This window comes from Streptopelia decaocto (assembly GCF_964273445.1).
Source record: "Streptopelia decaocto genome assembly, chromosome: 1".
Taxonomy (NCBI): domain Eukaryota; kingdom Metazoa; phylum Chordata; class Aves; order Columbiformes; family Columbidae; genus Streptopelia; species Streptopelia decaocto.
The window spans coordinates 12,244,530-12,261,228 of NC_138663.1; the positions used below are offsets into that span (position 1 = coordinate 12,244,530).

Sequence of the window (16,699 nt, forward strand, 5' to 3'; positions counted from 1 at the left end):
CTTGAAATAGGTACAAGCATCTGAAACATGATCACAATGCAGAAAATCATAAAGAGGTTGAGGAAAAAATTACCCTGTCAAGCACTTTACCACTAAGAACTCATGCAGGTATAATTTCATATGTAGACATTTGCAAACCATGCTGTATAACTGGTTCATTATTATATGTAAACAGATGAACACATAACATTGCTAATATGTGTAATTTGCTTCAAAAATACTTAATGGCATAAGACAGCAATCTGAATTATCTCAAAGTAAATATTTAAAGCAAGGAGCTACACATTTTTAAAGCGTGCTTTCTAAAAAACCTGCCATCCCCTCAATACATCAATCAATTAAAAGTATTTGCAAATATAGAAAGTAAGAATTCTTTGTAAAATGTTGCAAGGTGGGTGAGACATTATGTAGTGAGAATTATTTTTTTTATTCTCTATACATTTGAAAATTTATGAAAAATATGGTAAGAATTAGAAAATTCCTCTACAGTTAGGTTTTCACCAATTTTTTAGACAAAATTAAAATGTTGTGTAGAGGCCATTTATTTTCCATTAAAAAAAAGAAAAATATGACAGAATCTAGGCAGGGCCCCAACAGACAGTTCAACATTTCCTGACAGTTCATATATCCATATAGCTGTTAAAGACAGTCTTCCAGAAGGGCCTTTGAATAAGTATGTCCAAGATCACCACACTCTTCAACAGGAGGATTAACATCAGCCAAAGACATTCATGTTTCTAATATTTTAACTGTAAGAGAGCCCACTTTGGCTGCAGTGACCCCAAGGAGACTCTATATGTCTCTGTGGTGGACACCCCATGTCTAACTTAACCCTAACTCCATGATTTAGACCCTTAGTTACACATCCTTTTCGCCAAAGGTTAAACAAATTGACTTTTCATTTTTCTTTAAAGATAGCACTAAATTTTAAATAAATAAAATAATAAAAAGCCAAACCAAACCAAACCGAAACAAAAAGAAAATATGTCTGTCAGGTCTACAATGCTCTACTTCAACTACTCATTACACTCCTTGAGCCAAGGAGATGTATATGATCAGATCCCGTAGTCTTGTGGAGCGCATTGGCTTGGATCATACAGTCACAGAATGTGTGTTGAATGCATGCAAATATAGGATTAGATTCTGCACCAAAAGTTTGTGTAGATTATTTGCAGTACATAAATATAAGTCCATGGAGTGAGTACCAAAATAAGAAAAAAATGCAGAAAAATAAGTAAGTGGATCATCATGGGTAAAAACAAAAGAAACTACAAAGAAACATAATTAAAATTAAAAATGCTTACTTCTAAATTACATTACTGAAAACACTTATTGAAAGCAATATTTTGTTTTCTCATGTGAAGCACTAAAGACAGCAAGAAAGTGAACATGGCAATATAATTAATATATTAAAAATCTTTTGCTGCGTTATCTGTTCCCAAGGAAGTTTGTATTGTATATATTACAAAAACTAAGTTTAATAAAGAAAAAAAAATTTAAAAAAAAAGGAAAAGGGCAGAAACAGAACACAGGTTTAGAAATCATGTACCTTTTTTATTGCTTTGCCTATTAGGTGATCTCCAACTGGAATCAGAACCCCTCCAAAGATAGCCAGCACAGCACCGATGATGGCCCCAGTGAGGAGCCCACAGCTCCTGTTACAGGCCATTCCTCTCCTTTGTCAGGGTGCAGACAAACAACGTGAAAATATCCTCCCTGCAAGGCTTGATTTTTTTATACTTCTTGCTCCCAATAGGCTCACTGATCTTCCTGAAAGTAGCTGTTAATATAAGGAGAGAGTGAACAAAAGTCACATTCCAAAGCTCAAAGTACAAAGTGCATGGGGTGAAGCAGGTAGGGAGATAACATGTCAAAACCAGACAGACACTGGCAGCCAGTGCCAAAAAAAAAAAAAAGTTGCATATACTTCTGGCAAGCTAGTCCTTTTTTTTTTTCTCTGCTCTGATTCATTAGGGTAAACTGATATAACTATTATGCAACTAACACTCCTCCTGAGGCAAGCACCTTCTCTAAAATCTCTGTGTGCCAAAGGAGGAGGCTATGGCCCTCTGCTTTTATCACAGCCTACAATGCCAGTGACTCCCACTTCTGGGAAAATCAGGAGTTTGCACAGCTGCGGTGAGCTACCCACGCTGCTTCTGCATTGTGCCAGTAAGGAAGCCCTAAAGGTCCACCAGCACCTTGGTGGGAATGGCGGCCTCTAATGGGAGACACCTACGAGGAGCCTGTCTTCCCGATCCCTCTCAATCCACAATCTGCTACTGACGGGATAAAACTTTGGTTTAGCAAGTTAAGCATGACTGGATTTTCCATCCTTACCATCACCAAGGTTCTTACAGAAAGGCAGAATTCTTAAAGCAAGTCTAGATTTCTATCTTTGAAAGACGTAACACCTTATGTTTCAAGACCATTCTGTCTCAGAAATAAAAAAAATCTGCAATTACTAATTGGAAATCAACTATTACTGGTAATATGTGTTAACATATCTTAAGATCTGGCCCCTAGTGAAAGGTGTTGTAAAGAAAATCAGAATTACACCAGTAGTGAGAGATATAGTAAAACGTAAGCTCATGGTGATTTTTTCCCATTTGTTACTTTTTATCAATAACTAAGATAAAGAATTGCCTAATTTTTAATTTATTCTTGCTCAGGAATTAACCACATCCTCAGAATCTGTCCGTTTGTTATTTTTTTTATACTTCCAGGTAACAGAAAATCCACTGTTTTCTGTTTTAGATGATGCTGCCCATAGCCTTTTTATTCTTAGCAATTTCTTCTTGTTAACATGTTGTGTTCATCTCTAAATCAATTTTAAAACTGGTATTAGTTGCAGAGTTAATTGCGCATTCAAGGCCAAACACAAAGAGCAAAGGAAAAAAGGAATATGGAGTGGAAGAAGAACTCAATCTGAATTCTCAAGGATTAAAGGGGTAAAACATATTCATGTATTTCTACATAGTAAAGCAGGCATAGGAATAGAATGTATTTTATTTTTCTAAATGCAGTTATGATGTCCTTTTATTAAAAACAAAAACAGACACATACAGTGTGCGGCACTGACATAAGGTACCATGGTCAGCAGGCTGATGATGTGTGCTACTGAACTCACAAATATATATATATATATATATATATATATATATATAAAATGTCCATACCTGAGCCCAGACCGCTCCTTTTATCTGCATTGCACACCCACCTTTTGCCCACTTTTGCACTAGCAGCAGCTTATGGCTCTTTTGCCATTAACAATGACTATTTCTGTATATGTGAGCTCGTTTGGTATTTTAATCATTTCTCCTTTGATACTTGCAAGCAGAATGACCAAATCTTGCAATCTCAGAAAAATGTCCTTCCTATTAAAGTCAGCCAGTCCATCCATCTGCCACCAGGTCATTCCTCATGGTTCCCACATCAAACTTTACCTTTTGCTTGCTTTACCTGCCCATAAAAGGAACCAACGAAAAAAACCCCAGATTTTGCTCATGTTTTTAACTCTCGCTAGGGACGGAGAAGAGTCTCTTTTACATCTGTAAACCTGGCTTTTCTCCTGGGGAGGTACACCCCATTTGAACCCCAGATTTACTTAGTTGCTTTCCTCTCTGCCAGCTCTGTTAGTCTGTGCCTTTGCTCAAAACAGCAAGAAAAACTCATCAAAGGGGTAACATTAAGAAAAAAATCCATTTTCCCAAACTTTTGCAATTTTCACAAGGATAACTGATAGACAACTTGTCTGAATTATAAAAACACCAAGTTATTAAGGGGTCTTTGATACAGTGGATAGATACATAATGTGGATAACAGCAAACTTTGAAGCAAACTCAAGTTAGAAACTTGTTAAACCTGAAGAACTTCTAAGTGAAAGTCAGTAGGACCAACTGTCATATTATCTTTGTAGGTATGTTCGGACCAGGATCTAATGGACTAAATAGTCTGGCAAAAGCAGAACTGTAATACAGCTGTGCAACTCATTGGATAAGTGATGTGGGCATTTAAAAATCTAACTGCTGTCACACATCATAGCAAATCTAGGGAGAAACAGAAATTCGCAATGAAATCATATTCTGAAAAGTAATATTTTAGGTTGATTTTTTTCCTCAATGCTATCTATTCTAGCAGATTTATTTTTTATGAGTGGAAATACATATTTTTGAAATTAAAAAATGAAATTATCTCTGCCGTAAGTGTTTAAAGAAGGCTTTTAGACATTGTTAGGCTTTTTTTCTTGGCTTACATACTGAAGCTTTTCAAATTAAGCAGAAATACATCTTCTACTAAAATGCATTTCCATCTAAGTTTCTACATGCTGTTGCAATAGATTTTCTTTTTTTTTGTTAGGCAGACTAGGTATCTCTCATGAGCACTAGCAATAAACGGCTAGAAAGCAGCTGGTTGCTAGTAAGTTGAGTTTATTCCAAGATTTTAAAAGCTGAAGACTATTCACCCTTCTCCCACGAAGCACAATGCAATAGCAGTCTAGACATATCTCAGTTTATGCAATTCAAATTATCCATTACACAACTGCAATGAAGAGCCCTCACAACACAACATTCAGTTTCACATAGAAAACAACAAGCTATTATAATCACAACTGAACACTAAATATGAACATTAAAGTAGAAATTTCCAATAAGAATGCAGTTGTGTCAAACAAACAAACAAACAAAACCAACAAACAAACCAACAAAAACTGTTGTTCAAGCAAAAATAGTTTACCATAAGCAGAATAGAAAGTACCATAACAAAATTAAATGTTGCCTATGAGATTATAGCATCATTTAAACTTAGATTGGACTACAGGATAAATGAGAATATTCACATAGAGTGCTGGGCATGTACTTTTTAATATTGTTTGAAAAGTATTTAACAGAATACTGACAATGGAAACAGTCCATTCAAATCTCTGAAAATACAATTTATAAGCAACTGAATAAGAAGAAAGATGCAAAATGTTATTAAACTTTTTCTTCCCTACTTAACTTATACTTCTGTACATGTCAGTTTAAAGCAATAAAAACCTATTAGATGTGTTTCCTTAAATGATTTATCCAGCTATAATAGCAATTTTTAAGCGTTGTTTGACATGGCATTACTTCAGCTCTGACAGAGAATGAGATTTATTGCCTCAAATGAGAGCAACTACATGGAGAAGAAGCAGTTTATATAGTGAAAATTTAAATGGGCTTTTTAAATTCCTATTAAGAGTTTCAATCACAAAACATAGTGTTTCTTTAAATATAATTCCATTTTCTCCAAACTCAGATGGTGGGATTAAAAACCCTTAGGTTTTTAAGAGATACATTTTCAGGGAACAGGTTATTCTTGTGGGTTTTCTTTTTTCTTTTTTTTTTTTTTAATCTTTGACATACATCTACATTATATGTTTGAGCTTTTTCTCTGCAATAGTAAATGCAACAAATATCACTTTAAAAAGTATGCATTTCTGATAAATTCACATGACCCCAGAACTGTAGTTTGAAGAATATTAAATATTAAGACAGAATGCACCTGGGAATATCAGCAACACTGAACTTAAAAAACCATTGCTAAAAGAATAACAAGGCATTTCACTAATACATGTAAAATTTCACTTTCTCTTGCAATAGCTTTGCAAATCCTGTCATTTTATTTTATATTACAAATAAATATTTTCAAGAGCTTTCCACCAACTGATTTCAAAAGTATTTCTGAGAAAAACTCTCTGATTTTAAGCATTCTATCGTATGACTCACCTTGAGTAAGGACAACTGACTTTTCAGCTAAACATACAAGAGCTTAGCACATGACTTGCATCAGGTTACCAGAAGACAAGCAGCTAAATCTCCCCACCAAGTACATAGCCTCTAAACTCCGAGGGAGTGCTTATATATTGCAAGAGACGTCAGTTCCCTGTTTATCATTTTGCCAGAATAAAAAGTTAGGTTGTATTGGAGCTTGTGTGCGGGGGTTATTTTTACAGTCTGACTAAAAGCCACTACCAACATCTCGTGGTAATATACTTAGCAGCTGCAATCTTTGTCAAATTTTGATCCAAGTGAGCCAAAGGTCAAGGAGACAAAAGGCTAACTTACTTACTTGGTTCCTGGTCACTTCTCTAATATCCATTTGTTTTAAAACTGCTTATATTGGCAAGTTATGACTAACCAGTTCCTCACAGCTTCTTTAAGAAGCTTTAATATTTTCAAATATTCTTTGCTTTATAGCATGCTCTGCTGTATAAGTAAAGCCTTACTAGTCCAGTAATTCTCTGCCAAAATACAGGCTAAACACCTTTGCAATTTAATCCTTGTGATAATATATTTTCAAGTAATGAAAATCAGGAAATGTCAGAATATCTTTTAAAGGGATTTTTTTCCACAGGTTGGATTACAACATTTCCTCATAAAGTGCCCAGGCTCTTCCTCTTTTACTGCAAGTTCAATGAACTCCAACCCAGAAGCTTCTTTTTCTTGATGTATCTAAAAATCAGTTATTTTTACACTGACATCTGTGTAGACCAAAGAGTAAACCCAGCACAGCGTCTACAAAAAATTAACAATAATCAATTTGGCAAGATTTTGCACAAATATTTTAAATTCCTCCTCATCCCAGGTGAATTAAATGAATGGATTGATTTAAAATACTGTTCTGGCAACAGCGAGAGGAAGTGATTTATATTTGGCTTATTTTATTATAAGAGATAGGATATTCCTAAAAATAGCTTCTTAGGTCCAGACTTTCAAGGTTTAACACTGGATAGTTTATGTTTAACATTTGTGGTGTGTTTTGACTGATTGTTTCCTGTTCTGTTTCTGATATCACCCTATTTGAAAGTTAAGCTTTTGTGGAAGAAGCTCCTTTCCTCTCATCTATTTCTGCTAACTGAATCTAACATGGATTAAGACTGATGAATCTAAGGTTTTATCTCTTAGTAGTGAAAGCAAGAGTGAAAGCAGACCTGGTCCTCTGAAAGCAACCTGTAAGACAGTCTTTATACAAGACATGCTGTCAGGGAAAGTTGGTGACCCTGACTAACTCCATTTCCACACCCTTGAAAAGTGCAGTAAATTTGCTTTCTTCTATTCTCTAATTAAAGAACGGAGCTTAACTGCTGAAAGAAGTAGTCCTCCACACTATGGTTTCCATGCACTATTTTTATAATTATCATTAATTATTTCTATCTCTTTGTATGATCATAGAATCATAGAATAATTTAGGTTGGAAGGGACATTCAAAGGTCACATAGTCCAACCACCCTGTAATAAGCAGGGACATCTTCACCCAGATCAAGTTGCTCAGGGCCCTGTCCAGCCTGACCTTGGATGTCTCCAGGTATGGGACATCTACCACCTCTCTGGGCAATTGTGACAGCTTTGCCCCCGCTGAGGATGCTCTTGTTTGGGATCCCCCAGTTTTCCCCCCAGGCTACACTATCTTCTTCATTGTAGATTTGTCTCTTCTAAGAGGAAGCAATTCCAGCTACTCACACCTGCCCATGGAGATGTTCCCTACCGTGCTCATTTTCTTCATTTGGATAATATGGGATTCAATGTCCATCATTTAGAAGGGAGGGAAATATCTACTGCTGTGATTTTCTTGGAATCCTAGCGGCACTAAAGCAGATAAAATGAAACTCAGTTTTCAGCAGATACATGCTGAGTTGTGTTTGCTAATTTTTTTACTTATGATATCCTGTTATTGTCCTATATAAGCAAAATATCTTCTAGCAGGCAGTGCTTGGCTGCGAAATCATGACTGTCAAGTTTGACCACAGAAACCAGCTAAAATGATTTGGAGCTAAGAGAGAAGTTGTATACTTTTGGCTATCAGTCATTTCTGTTTCTTAAAACCAAGCATAAGTGTTTAATGGTTCTTCTATGTTCTCTGGCTTCATATCACAGTTCAGAGGTTATAGGGGAGAAAATACAGAGCGATGACAGAAAAAGAAGAAAATTATGTACTCCATCAGAGTCCCCAGAGGTAAGACAACAGACAAACTACCCCACAAGGAGAAACTGTTGAGAAAGAGAAATGGTGAAAATGACACTCACATGCTTGATGAAGACACAGAAAACTGCAGGAAGCAGAACAACACAGTTTTAAACTCTAAATAAAGTCCACCCACATTTCCTGGAATAAATATGCTACTGACAAGAAAATATTAAAGATGAGTGTGATTCCTGGCTTTTCGAGACATCTCATAGTGGGGCCTTTTGGAAATCACATTCTTTGGGGTGTTTTCCAAACACAGAGAGAACAAATATGAAGAGTTAATATTCCATAAGCCCTGAGATTACTAAACACTCAGTGTTTTCCTCCCTCTTTGCTTTTTTTTTGTTTTTCACATTAAGATCCCTTCCATCAGGGAATGACATACCTTTATGGCACACAAAACTTTAATTTTGAGGATGCCAACATAAATGTTTCCACATTCCTATGGGCATTCTCTGATGTGCTGTACAGCACAACATGATTTTATGTTCCTGTGTTTCCACAGTTATGTCAGTATCAGGGTTTTTTCTTCACCTTCCTATAAAGAGACTTGCAGAAAATAATCTTGACATTAATCCCTTGTCAGATGTGGAGATGTGGCTGAGGTTACCAAGTACATTAGAAAACACCAGGAAACTCCTTTCTGTACTTTTGCACCCTCTGATTTTTTTTCAGAGCATCCAAACCTTTAAAACAAAACAAACACAAAACTCAGAACAAAAACAAGCAAACAAGAAACCTTTCAGTTGTTTGGCAGATTCCAAGCCCTGGGGCAGAATATGAAGTTAATGCCCTCACCATTCAAAACCTGATTTCTATTTTTTTTGAGCACTCTTCCTATTTTGAAATAAAGCAGTGAGGAATTATGTTTACCTGCTTTCTATAGCAAGTAAAAGCACAGATTCATTGTTTGTCCAGCTCATTCTGTCAACATCATCTTATGTACTTCTACACTCCCTACCCAAAATCCTACTGTCACAGTCATGTTCACTCATGTGCACTTAGTTCTACTGAGGAAGAGAATGAGGAAAATGAATCAACTACAAAAGAAAACATGCAATATATTGCCAGTTGGGTGAGGCTTCTGTCCTTCTGCATGTGTTGGAGATACTAGGAGGTGTTCCTTCATAGGCAGTGCAATTTTGTATTAATGAAGGGCAGTTTGATTTCCTATGGATATGAAAAATCTTCTGCTTATCACCTCATCATATAATACATAAGAATACATAAGAAGCAGTACATGAGCTATCCATCCAGATCAGCCTCAAAATTTTTTCACTTCTATTGCACATGAGGCTCCCCTAGAATGAACATGGCCTGTCTTCAAGTACTGCCTATAGAGAACTTTAATATGTAACATCCAAATTATAAAACAATAATCTATTTTTTTTTTTTCCTAAATAGTATGTTCACTGTCTTTGTTTCGGGTACTGTCACTGTGACTGCTATTTTCTACCACTTAATCTTCCAAAAGCCATGGGAGAGAACAGTGTTATATGGCATGAGTAGTCACCTCACTTTAAAAGAGGGAGGTATCAAGATATTGCAGTTTTTTTCAGTTTCATTTTTAATACCTTATCTCTAAGGACCTGGAAGAAAAGAAATAGATAGTTTCATAGCAATAATTGTCTTCTTGTTTAAAATTAGCTACAAATATTTGATACAAATAATTTTATCCAGGTGAAAAGTAGGCATTTGGCCTAAGAAAGGTAAATTGACTTATTCTCAGTAGAGAGGTATGAGCACTTCCCTGGATTCATCCTATGTACCTTAAATGTTTTTCGTAATCAACAATGTATCAAGTCCTTCCGAGGTACTGATGTATCTCCTTTAACTCTAGAGGATCTAAGGACTCATTTAAGTTAGACATATAACTTTTAGGAGGTTAATGTTAGAACAATTCTACTCAAACTCCCCAGAAAGTCTTTCAGCTCCTCCCTTTATCAGTGCACCATACTGACAATATCAGGACAGCTGTACAAGGCTCTGCTAAGTGCAAATAAGTTGCGAAGCAAGAAGAAAATGCAATGAGAAAACTTCAAAATATTTCACACCTGACATTAATGGAAAGTTTGGCCAAAGATTGCAGAGGTGTTGTAGAATTTTTTGCCCACCTTGCACCGCAGACTTTTCCTGTACATGTGTTGGCCTTCAGGGCTTTCCAGTGTGCTCCCTGAGGCATCCTCCAACCACTCATATAAAGCAGTCTTCAGCCCCCTGAAAAAAGTTACTCCCAGGCATGTATCAATACCTGATTGCCCACCAGAAGAACATGGAGGACTCATTCCAAACTGCTGTGTAGCTCCTTCATAACGTGCTAACAACTCTCAACCATAGTTTCCCCAGCTCTGTGAAGTGTCGGGACCTAGGGTGATGTCTCTTGTGATTCTCAATGTGTTCTGTCTATATGGAAAATATCCTAACAGACCGTTGGCTCAAGCCAACTTGGCAGCAGTAGAGTGGAAACAGTGTGTTATATTTGGCTCCTGTCAGCGATAAGTTTCTCTGTCATACTGTAACTAGGTTCTTTAAAGGAAAAATGTATAAAGGAAGATCCAGCAGCTGGTTCAGTACATTTTTTCCCCAGAAATATTGTTTCTGAGCTCTTCTTCACTGACTATGGCATGCATAAACTGCCACGTTTCTCAGTTCTCAAAATCCCTTTAAAAATTATTTTCAAGTGATTTTAGCAGTGAAATGAGGTGAAAAAAGCACAAGAGAGTTAGGGATAGAGAGGAGTTTGGTTCTTCCAGTCCTGTGGGTTCATGTGAGAGCCACTGAGGATGTAGACAGAAACTTCATAGAATTGAACCTAATACCGAAACTGTAACATAATAACTGAGGCTTCTGGCCAAGTCTGAAGCAACAAAGATATACAAAAATTTGTTACCAAAAGGGCTGAGTAAGACTATTAACGCTAGAGACGTTTCTCATGGAAACCTAAGGAGGGCATAGAGAGGAGGCTCCAATGATAGAGGAGGGAAATTTTGAAAGCATGTTTTGAAAGTCAAGAGAAATTTAATAAAACTTGTCCCTACTTGGATATATTACGTTTCTTGCAAAACTCTTCTCCTTGGCTCAGAAATCACAGAAAATGGGGTAATTCAAAACTCTTTCACTGGTGCAATACCTGGTTAAGAAATAGTCACCATAGTGAGTCATCCCAAACAGACAATGGCAGCAGCTTTGATGAATGACTGGGTAGCCCTTATGCCAGCTTTTGCCGACCAGCCACACCATAATTTTGTCTGTGTAGTAATTAAGAGCAACATACGTACAGGGGACTTTTCCAATTAATGAAGAGGTAAATTTAAGGTCAAACTTTTGGTGACTTCTCAAGAGCTGGTGACCTGTCAAATAATTGACACCCTTTTTTCTTATTCCAGACCTGGAGACATGTCCTTGGTCTGAGCAACATGTAGCCACCAGGACTTCAGTTCAGTCTCCAACACAAGAAGGAGCCAAACAAGAAGAAAGCTTTACTTAACCAACTCCATGTCCTGGGATGGTTCCCCAGCCCCACTTTGAGAATCAGAATTGGTGATTGAGAGAGTACCAGGAGAACAGGTCTCTGCCAGTGAGATGCATGTTTTCTAACAAAAGAAAGGATGATATAGAAAATCATTTTGAGAATTAATACAGGCCAAAGCCCCTCCTGATTAAGCTTTCTCAGGGGAAATCTCAGAGACTGCAGCAGCGGCAACACTCTCAGAAATGGAAACACTCTCAGAGAAGCAGATTTTTCCCCTCCAGCTGGCAGTGGAGGTGCAGACTGTGTAGGTCTTGCCAACCAGTCTGGGTGAGAATGCCATACTCAGACAGTTTCAAGAAAATGTGTACCAACTGCCATGGAGTTTTTCACCTGTTATGGCCTTACCCTATGGATGTAGTGAGCTAGGCTTCATCTAAACTACTTAATTATACATACACTTTATTATTCAAATTTTCTTATACCATAGGATGCTTTATTCTAAGTGCTAATGCTCTACTCTTGTGTGTGTGACAAAGAAATTTTCCTTTTCTCATATTTTTGTGAAGATATTCAATTATTACATTGAAAGTACAAAACATACATCTCGAACTCAAAAAAAAAAAAAAAAAAAAAAACTAAAAAATAAAATTAACCTGGACACAAGAGATACATTGACAGTAGCTGAAAGTCTTGAGAGATTAGGAGTATTTGTGAAATATTCTTGTGTATTAAGAAACATTAACAACTATACAGAAAAGAGCAGTAGAAAAAAGTACTAGTGGTGATTTCAGTGCACTAGAAGCGAATGAAACAGGAAACTAATAGATACCCTGAACTCAGATTATGTCATTTTCTGATACTAAGGTATGGCATTGTTCTTTCAAATGAAACCACGTTACAGAAATATGCATATAACTATCAGTTACAAAAAAGTATTTCCAAAATACAATCATTTAACTGAAAAAAAAAATAAAATCTACATTTCTGGTCATTTTCTTGATTGCGTCAATTATATAAATGCTTCTGAACTATCACTTAAAGACAGAAAAACTTCCCCCAAACTAGACAACTGCAGAAAAAAAAATCACTGAGTTAGTATCATATTTACTGTATCAGTTGTTAAAGAGAATCAGATCACTGAAATAGCACAAGTTATTAGTATTTACATTATAATGTTATATTTATTGAGTCAATCTCAGGAATTACATATCAGAATTAATTTAATATATGTTACATCTGCATCTTCAGTGGACATTAATTATAATTTTAAATCTACAGAGAAATGTACATATAGGCCTTTTCCTGTAATTAACAACAGTATTTTCAGATGTTCATTTATAGCACACATATAAAACATGCATTTTATTATCATACATACACTTGGTAATTCTCTTTGTTCATATTTTTTTAATACATATATATAATCCTTTATATTATACACTTTTATATATATGTAAATAGTGATTCACAGTTTATACTTATGTTACAGTTTAAAAAGTGAACACATTAATTTTTAATTGAATGTACAGTGAAATATTAACAATATATTAAATATCATCTGGATATAAATATACAAGTAAAATCAATTGATTATCAATATATTTAGACTTTCAAAATTTTAGTAAATATGTTCTTAGATTTATAAACAGACAAGAAAAATAGAGGCTGAATGACATCTACCTTTGCTTCTAGTAATTCTAGCATGTCAGAGCATTTTGCTAGCAATAGCATGCAACAGCAGGCTCACAAAACAAACACAAAGTCCAGCTGCGTGCTGAGAAACTGTGTTTAGTCCAGGAGCAGGGTCACGTACCTGTGTGGGGGAAGAGCTGCTCTCACTGCTCTGGCCGCCAGGAACTGGAGAGCTGCAGAAGAGCCTGCTAAGTTAGCTCCTTCCTCACAGAAAATCAAGTTGCTGTAGCAACCCTATAGCAACCCTGCCTGTCCAGCGCCCTACGAGCCAGTCAATCTTTCGTCAGCCACAAAGACAAATAGAAAGTTGCAGAGACCTTTTAAACTCCTTGGTAGCTAAACTGTCTCAAGTGATAAGGAATTATAAACAGAGATAATACCCTTTCACGCTTTCGCTTTGCAAGAAAGACTAGCTCTGAGGAGTCCTTTCAACACCAGCCCCTGCCTCTGAGCTCCTTACCCTCTGCAATAGCCCCAGCTCTTGTGTCAGGTCCCTGCTGTCAGTCCAGAACAAGCTTAATTGACTTTGCTCTTTGCAACAACTCTTTGCAAACATCATCTAATCCTAGTTAATCCTCGCAACACACTTGAAGCCAGGTAAGGAGTTTTATGCTAGAGATAGCTCTTCAGATCTGGGCTTGTTATACATATTTACACAAAGCACAGAGACAGGTCAGGATGAGAGGTCACAGCTGTGAATGCAACTGTTCGAATTCATGGAAATCTTTCTAATGATTTCAACAGGCTTTAGTTCAGAATTTTGTTGTCTAGATGAACATCTGAGTCAAGTGACAGTGTTATGACTTGCTCAACATGTTCTTTTGGATCCTTTTTAGATCCCTTTATCATAGCACCTATGAACTGTTTAAAGTACTTTTTAAAAACTCCTAAAGTATTAAAGTTTTAAGCACTGTATTTTTTTTTTTTTTCTAATTTCAACTGCAGATTGTGGCACCTCCTTCCAGACAGTCACAGCAAATAGCAGCAGTGAGCAGCCTGTCTGCCAAGGCCTATCATAATGAAGATAAAAGCTGTCTCAGAGAGTTAACAGAACCCTGACGAGTCAGTATGACAGGAGCTATAAGGTTACATCCCACAGGTACTAACTCAAGAGGCATCCCATGCTATAAGTCTCTTTGCCTGGTTTTCTATGAAGTTTCTTCTTCTCTAAAGTTAGTCAGAAAATGAAGTGACATGGGAAAGGAAGGAAATAAAAATATTCCTGAAATTTCCATTAATCTGGGTATTTTCTGACCTATCCTCTTATGTAAATACTGTTGTTCTACCTTTGGTCTTCTTGGAGTCCTGTTGATTGCTTCCTGTATGGCTTTCACAGCTGCAGTCTCCAGCTTGTTGCCAGACTTCCCTTCTGCTTTCCTTTCTACATGTGCTTCCTTTTTCTCCTGCTTCCTTCCCCAAGAACCTCCTCCCTCCTCCAGCTCTCTGTATATCTCTCTCACCTTCCACCCTATCATTTCGGCTGTCACTCCAATACCAAGCATCTCCTCTGCTCTGTCTCCTCCCCCAATGGATTATACTCTAGGGTTTTTTTCCCCAATTCCAGAATTTACAGCTTTCCATCAATTCTGTCCTTTTCCCCTGACATTAACTTTTATGTACACCCAAATCCCCTATGATACTATTTTGTTCTTCTCCTACTTCCCTTGTCTCTCTGCCGGAAGGCCTGGTATATAACCTCACACCATTGGTTCATCAAAAACTGGTTGCAACTGAAAGCCAGATTTAACAGCGTTCTTCGGTACACAGATGAATCTTACCTGAAAAGGTTAATTATAAATAACAATTTACGTTTGGTAACTTAGTCCTGTACTGTGTTCTTGTTTGTGTTCCTTCCTAAAGCCTCTGAATAGTAAAGCCCATGGTACTCCTATCCATGATCTTTTCTCTCCCCAGCTGTCATTCAGAACTCTTTTTGAAGTCCTCCCACTCCTACAAAAATGAATATTTAACAGCTTCACCCATACACAAAGAAGCAGACCTGCCAGGTAAGGAAAAATAAACCTCATCCTTATCTTACCTGCACCGGAACTGAGAGAGGATCTGAGATGAAGCTGGGAAGAAGTCAAACTTTGAACACAGAGGCAGACAGTCTCACTGGTGGATCAGGCATTCTGGACCTTCAAAATCAGTGCTGTGCCCTTCCTTCCATGCCACAACAGCTAGAAAGGATATAGGGTGTATCCTCCACTTCTTTCTTATGCTTTGAGAAGTCAGAGCACTCATCGGTGTTTAGCATTTAAAAACAATCCTTAAAATTACATAGCATGAAGATTACAGAATTGTAAACATGTCATCACAACATGAAACACCCCAGGCATGTTTGTGGCAGAGTGCACACCCTCCATCTAATTATACTCAGGCTTCTCTGTTTTAGTCAAAAAGTAACAATAGTCACTTATCAGATTCCCAAAATGGTGTTGGAGAAGATTCAGCAGGACACTCCCAAGACTTTCTTGGTAGTAACAGCCACAGGATTACAGACATAAAAATGCTCAGTCCCTCCAGCTTTTGGCAACCATTTCTTCCATGCTGCACTCTGCTCTGTTAGTGGTTTTCTAGTTAGCTTTTCGCCAGTCTTTCTTTCACGATTCCTTTTCTCTGCTGTCAGACTCTAACATGGACTTTTTCCCCTTTTCCTAAGCCTTGCTACACATCCTCTCAGAGGATAAATCTTTACCATCTCAGAACAGTATTTTAAAAGTCTTGGTTGTGCAGGCTGAAATGCTCATCTCCACATTGCACTTTCATGCAAGAGGGAAGATTATTTCCAGTGCACTTCTGTGTGTGAGAACTGTTTTAACAATAATTACACATTTTAGGGATTACTGAACATTGTATTTTCCAAAGTCCATGTACTCAAAGGAGCATGCCAGTATCTTGATCAAACAACATGGGTATCTGTCAGTTGATAACTATCAGTGTGCCTACCATGCCTCTGTCTATAGTTTTATGGTGTCTGTGATTCTAATGTACACATACCTAAATAGTGTCTCTATGCACACTCAAATAATGTGTATGAATCTCCTCAAGAAAAACAGAAACAACTCTAGTGGAAGCTTTCCTGGCAGAAAACTCTCATCCATCAGGGTTATTAAAAATCTAGTAAAAGACAACTTATTTGCCATTTGGAGACAGCAGATCCAAGTATTTTGATTCTTCATCTGCATGTAATAAGAGGAATCTTCATCTTGGTATGACAGGCATATGTTGCCTCATGAATTGGTGAGACTTGTGAGAGGGTCTTTTCTTTCATAGCAAACATGAAAACATATTAACCTGTGGATGGTTTATTTTCCTGTGCCCAAGTAAAATGCAAAGGCCCTCTTTTAAGGGCAATAATATTCCATTTTTTACCCAAGCATTTATACATGCTTGTATGTGCACATGAACATACATGAGTCTTGTAAATTCCAAGAATGTCTCCTGAGACTTAGCTCATAGTAGAGCTCTTTTGTCTCTTGCAACCTTGCCTATTTCCATTTTCCATCATGCAAACACCCTGTAAAGTACCACCTTCTTCTT

General features: G+C 37.0%; 1 protein-coding gene across 5 annotated transcripts in view; it reads right to left on the reverse strand.

Annotated features, from left to right (window-relative positions):
- CD36 (CD36 molecule (CD36 blood group)) overlaps positions 1 to 15,341 on the reverse strand; it is a 39,198-nt gene extending 23,857 nt beyond the window's left edge. The window contains exons 1-3 of one of the 5 annotated variants that reach the window (XM_082057524.1): positions 14,443 to 14,569; positions 13,278 to 13,329; positions 1,550 to 1,780 (exon numbers count right to left, since the gene is read on the reverse strand). In XM_082057524.1, the coding sequence (XP_081913650.1) occupies positions 1,550 to 1,669 (120 nt within the window). In that variant the 5' untranslated portion in view covers positions 1,670 to 1,780; positions 13,278 to 13,329; positions 14,443 to 14,569. Of the gene's footprint in view, positions 1 to 1,549; positions 1,781 to 5,753; positions 6,089 to 13,277; positions 13,330 to 14,442; positions 14,600 to 15,194 lie in introns of those variants that run through there. The other 4 variants (XM_082057525.1, XM_082057523.1, XM_082057522.1 and 1 more) reach the window with 4 other exon arrangements.
- Between the last annotated feature and the right edge of the window lie 1,358 nt (positions 15,342 to 16,699).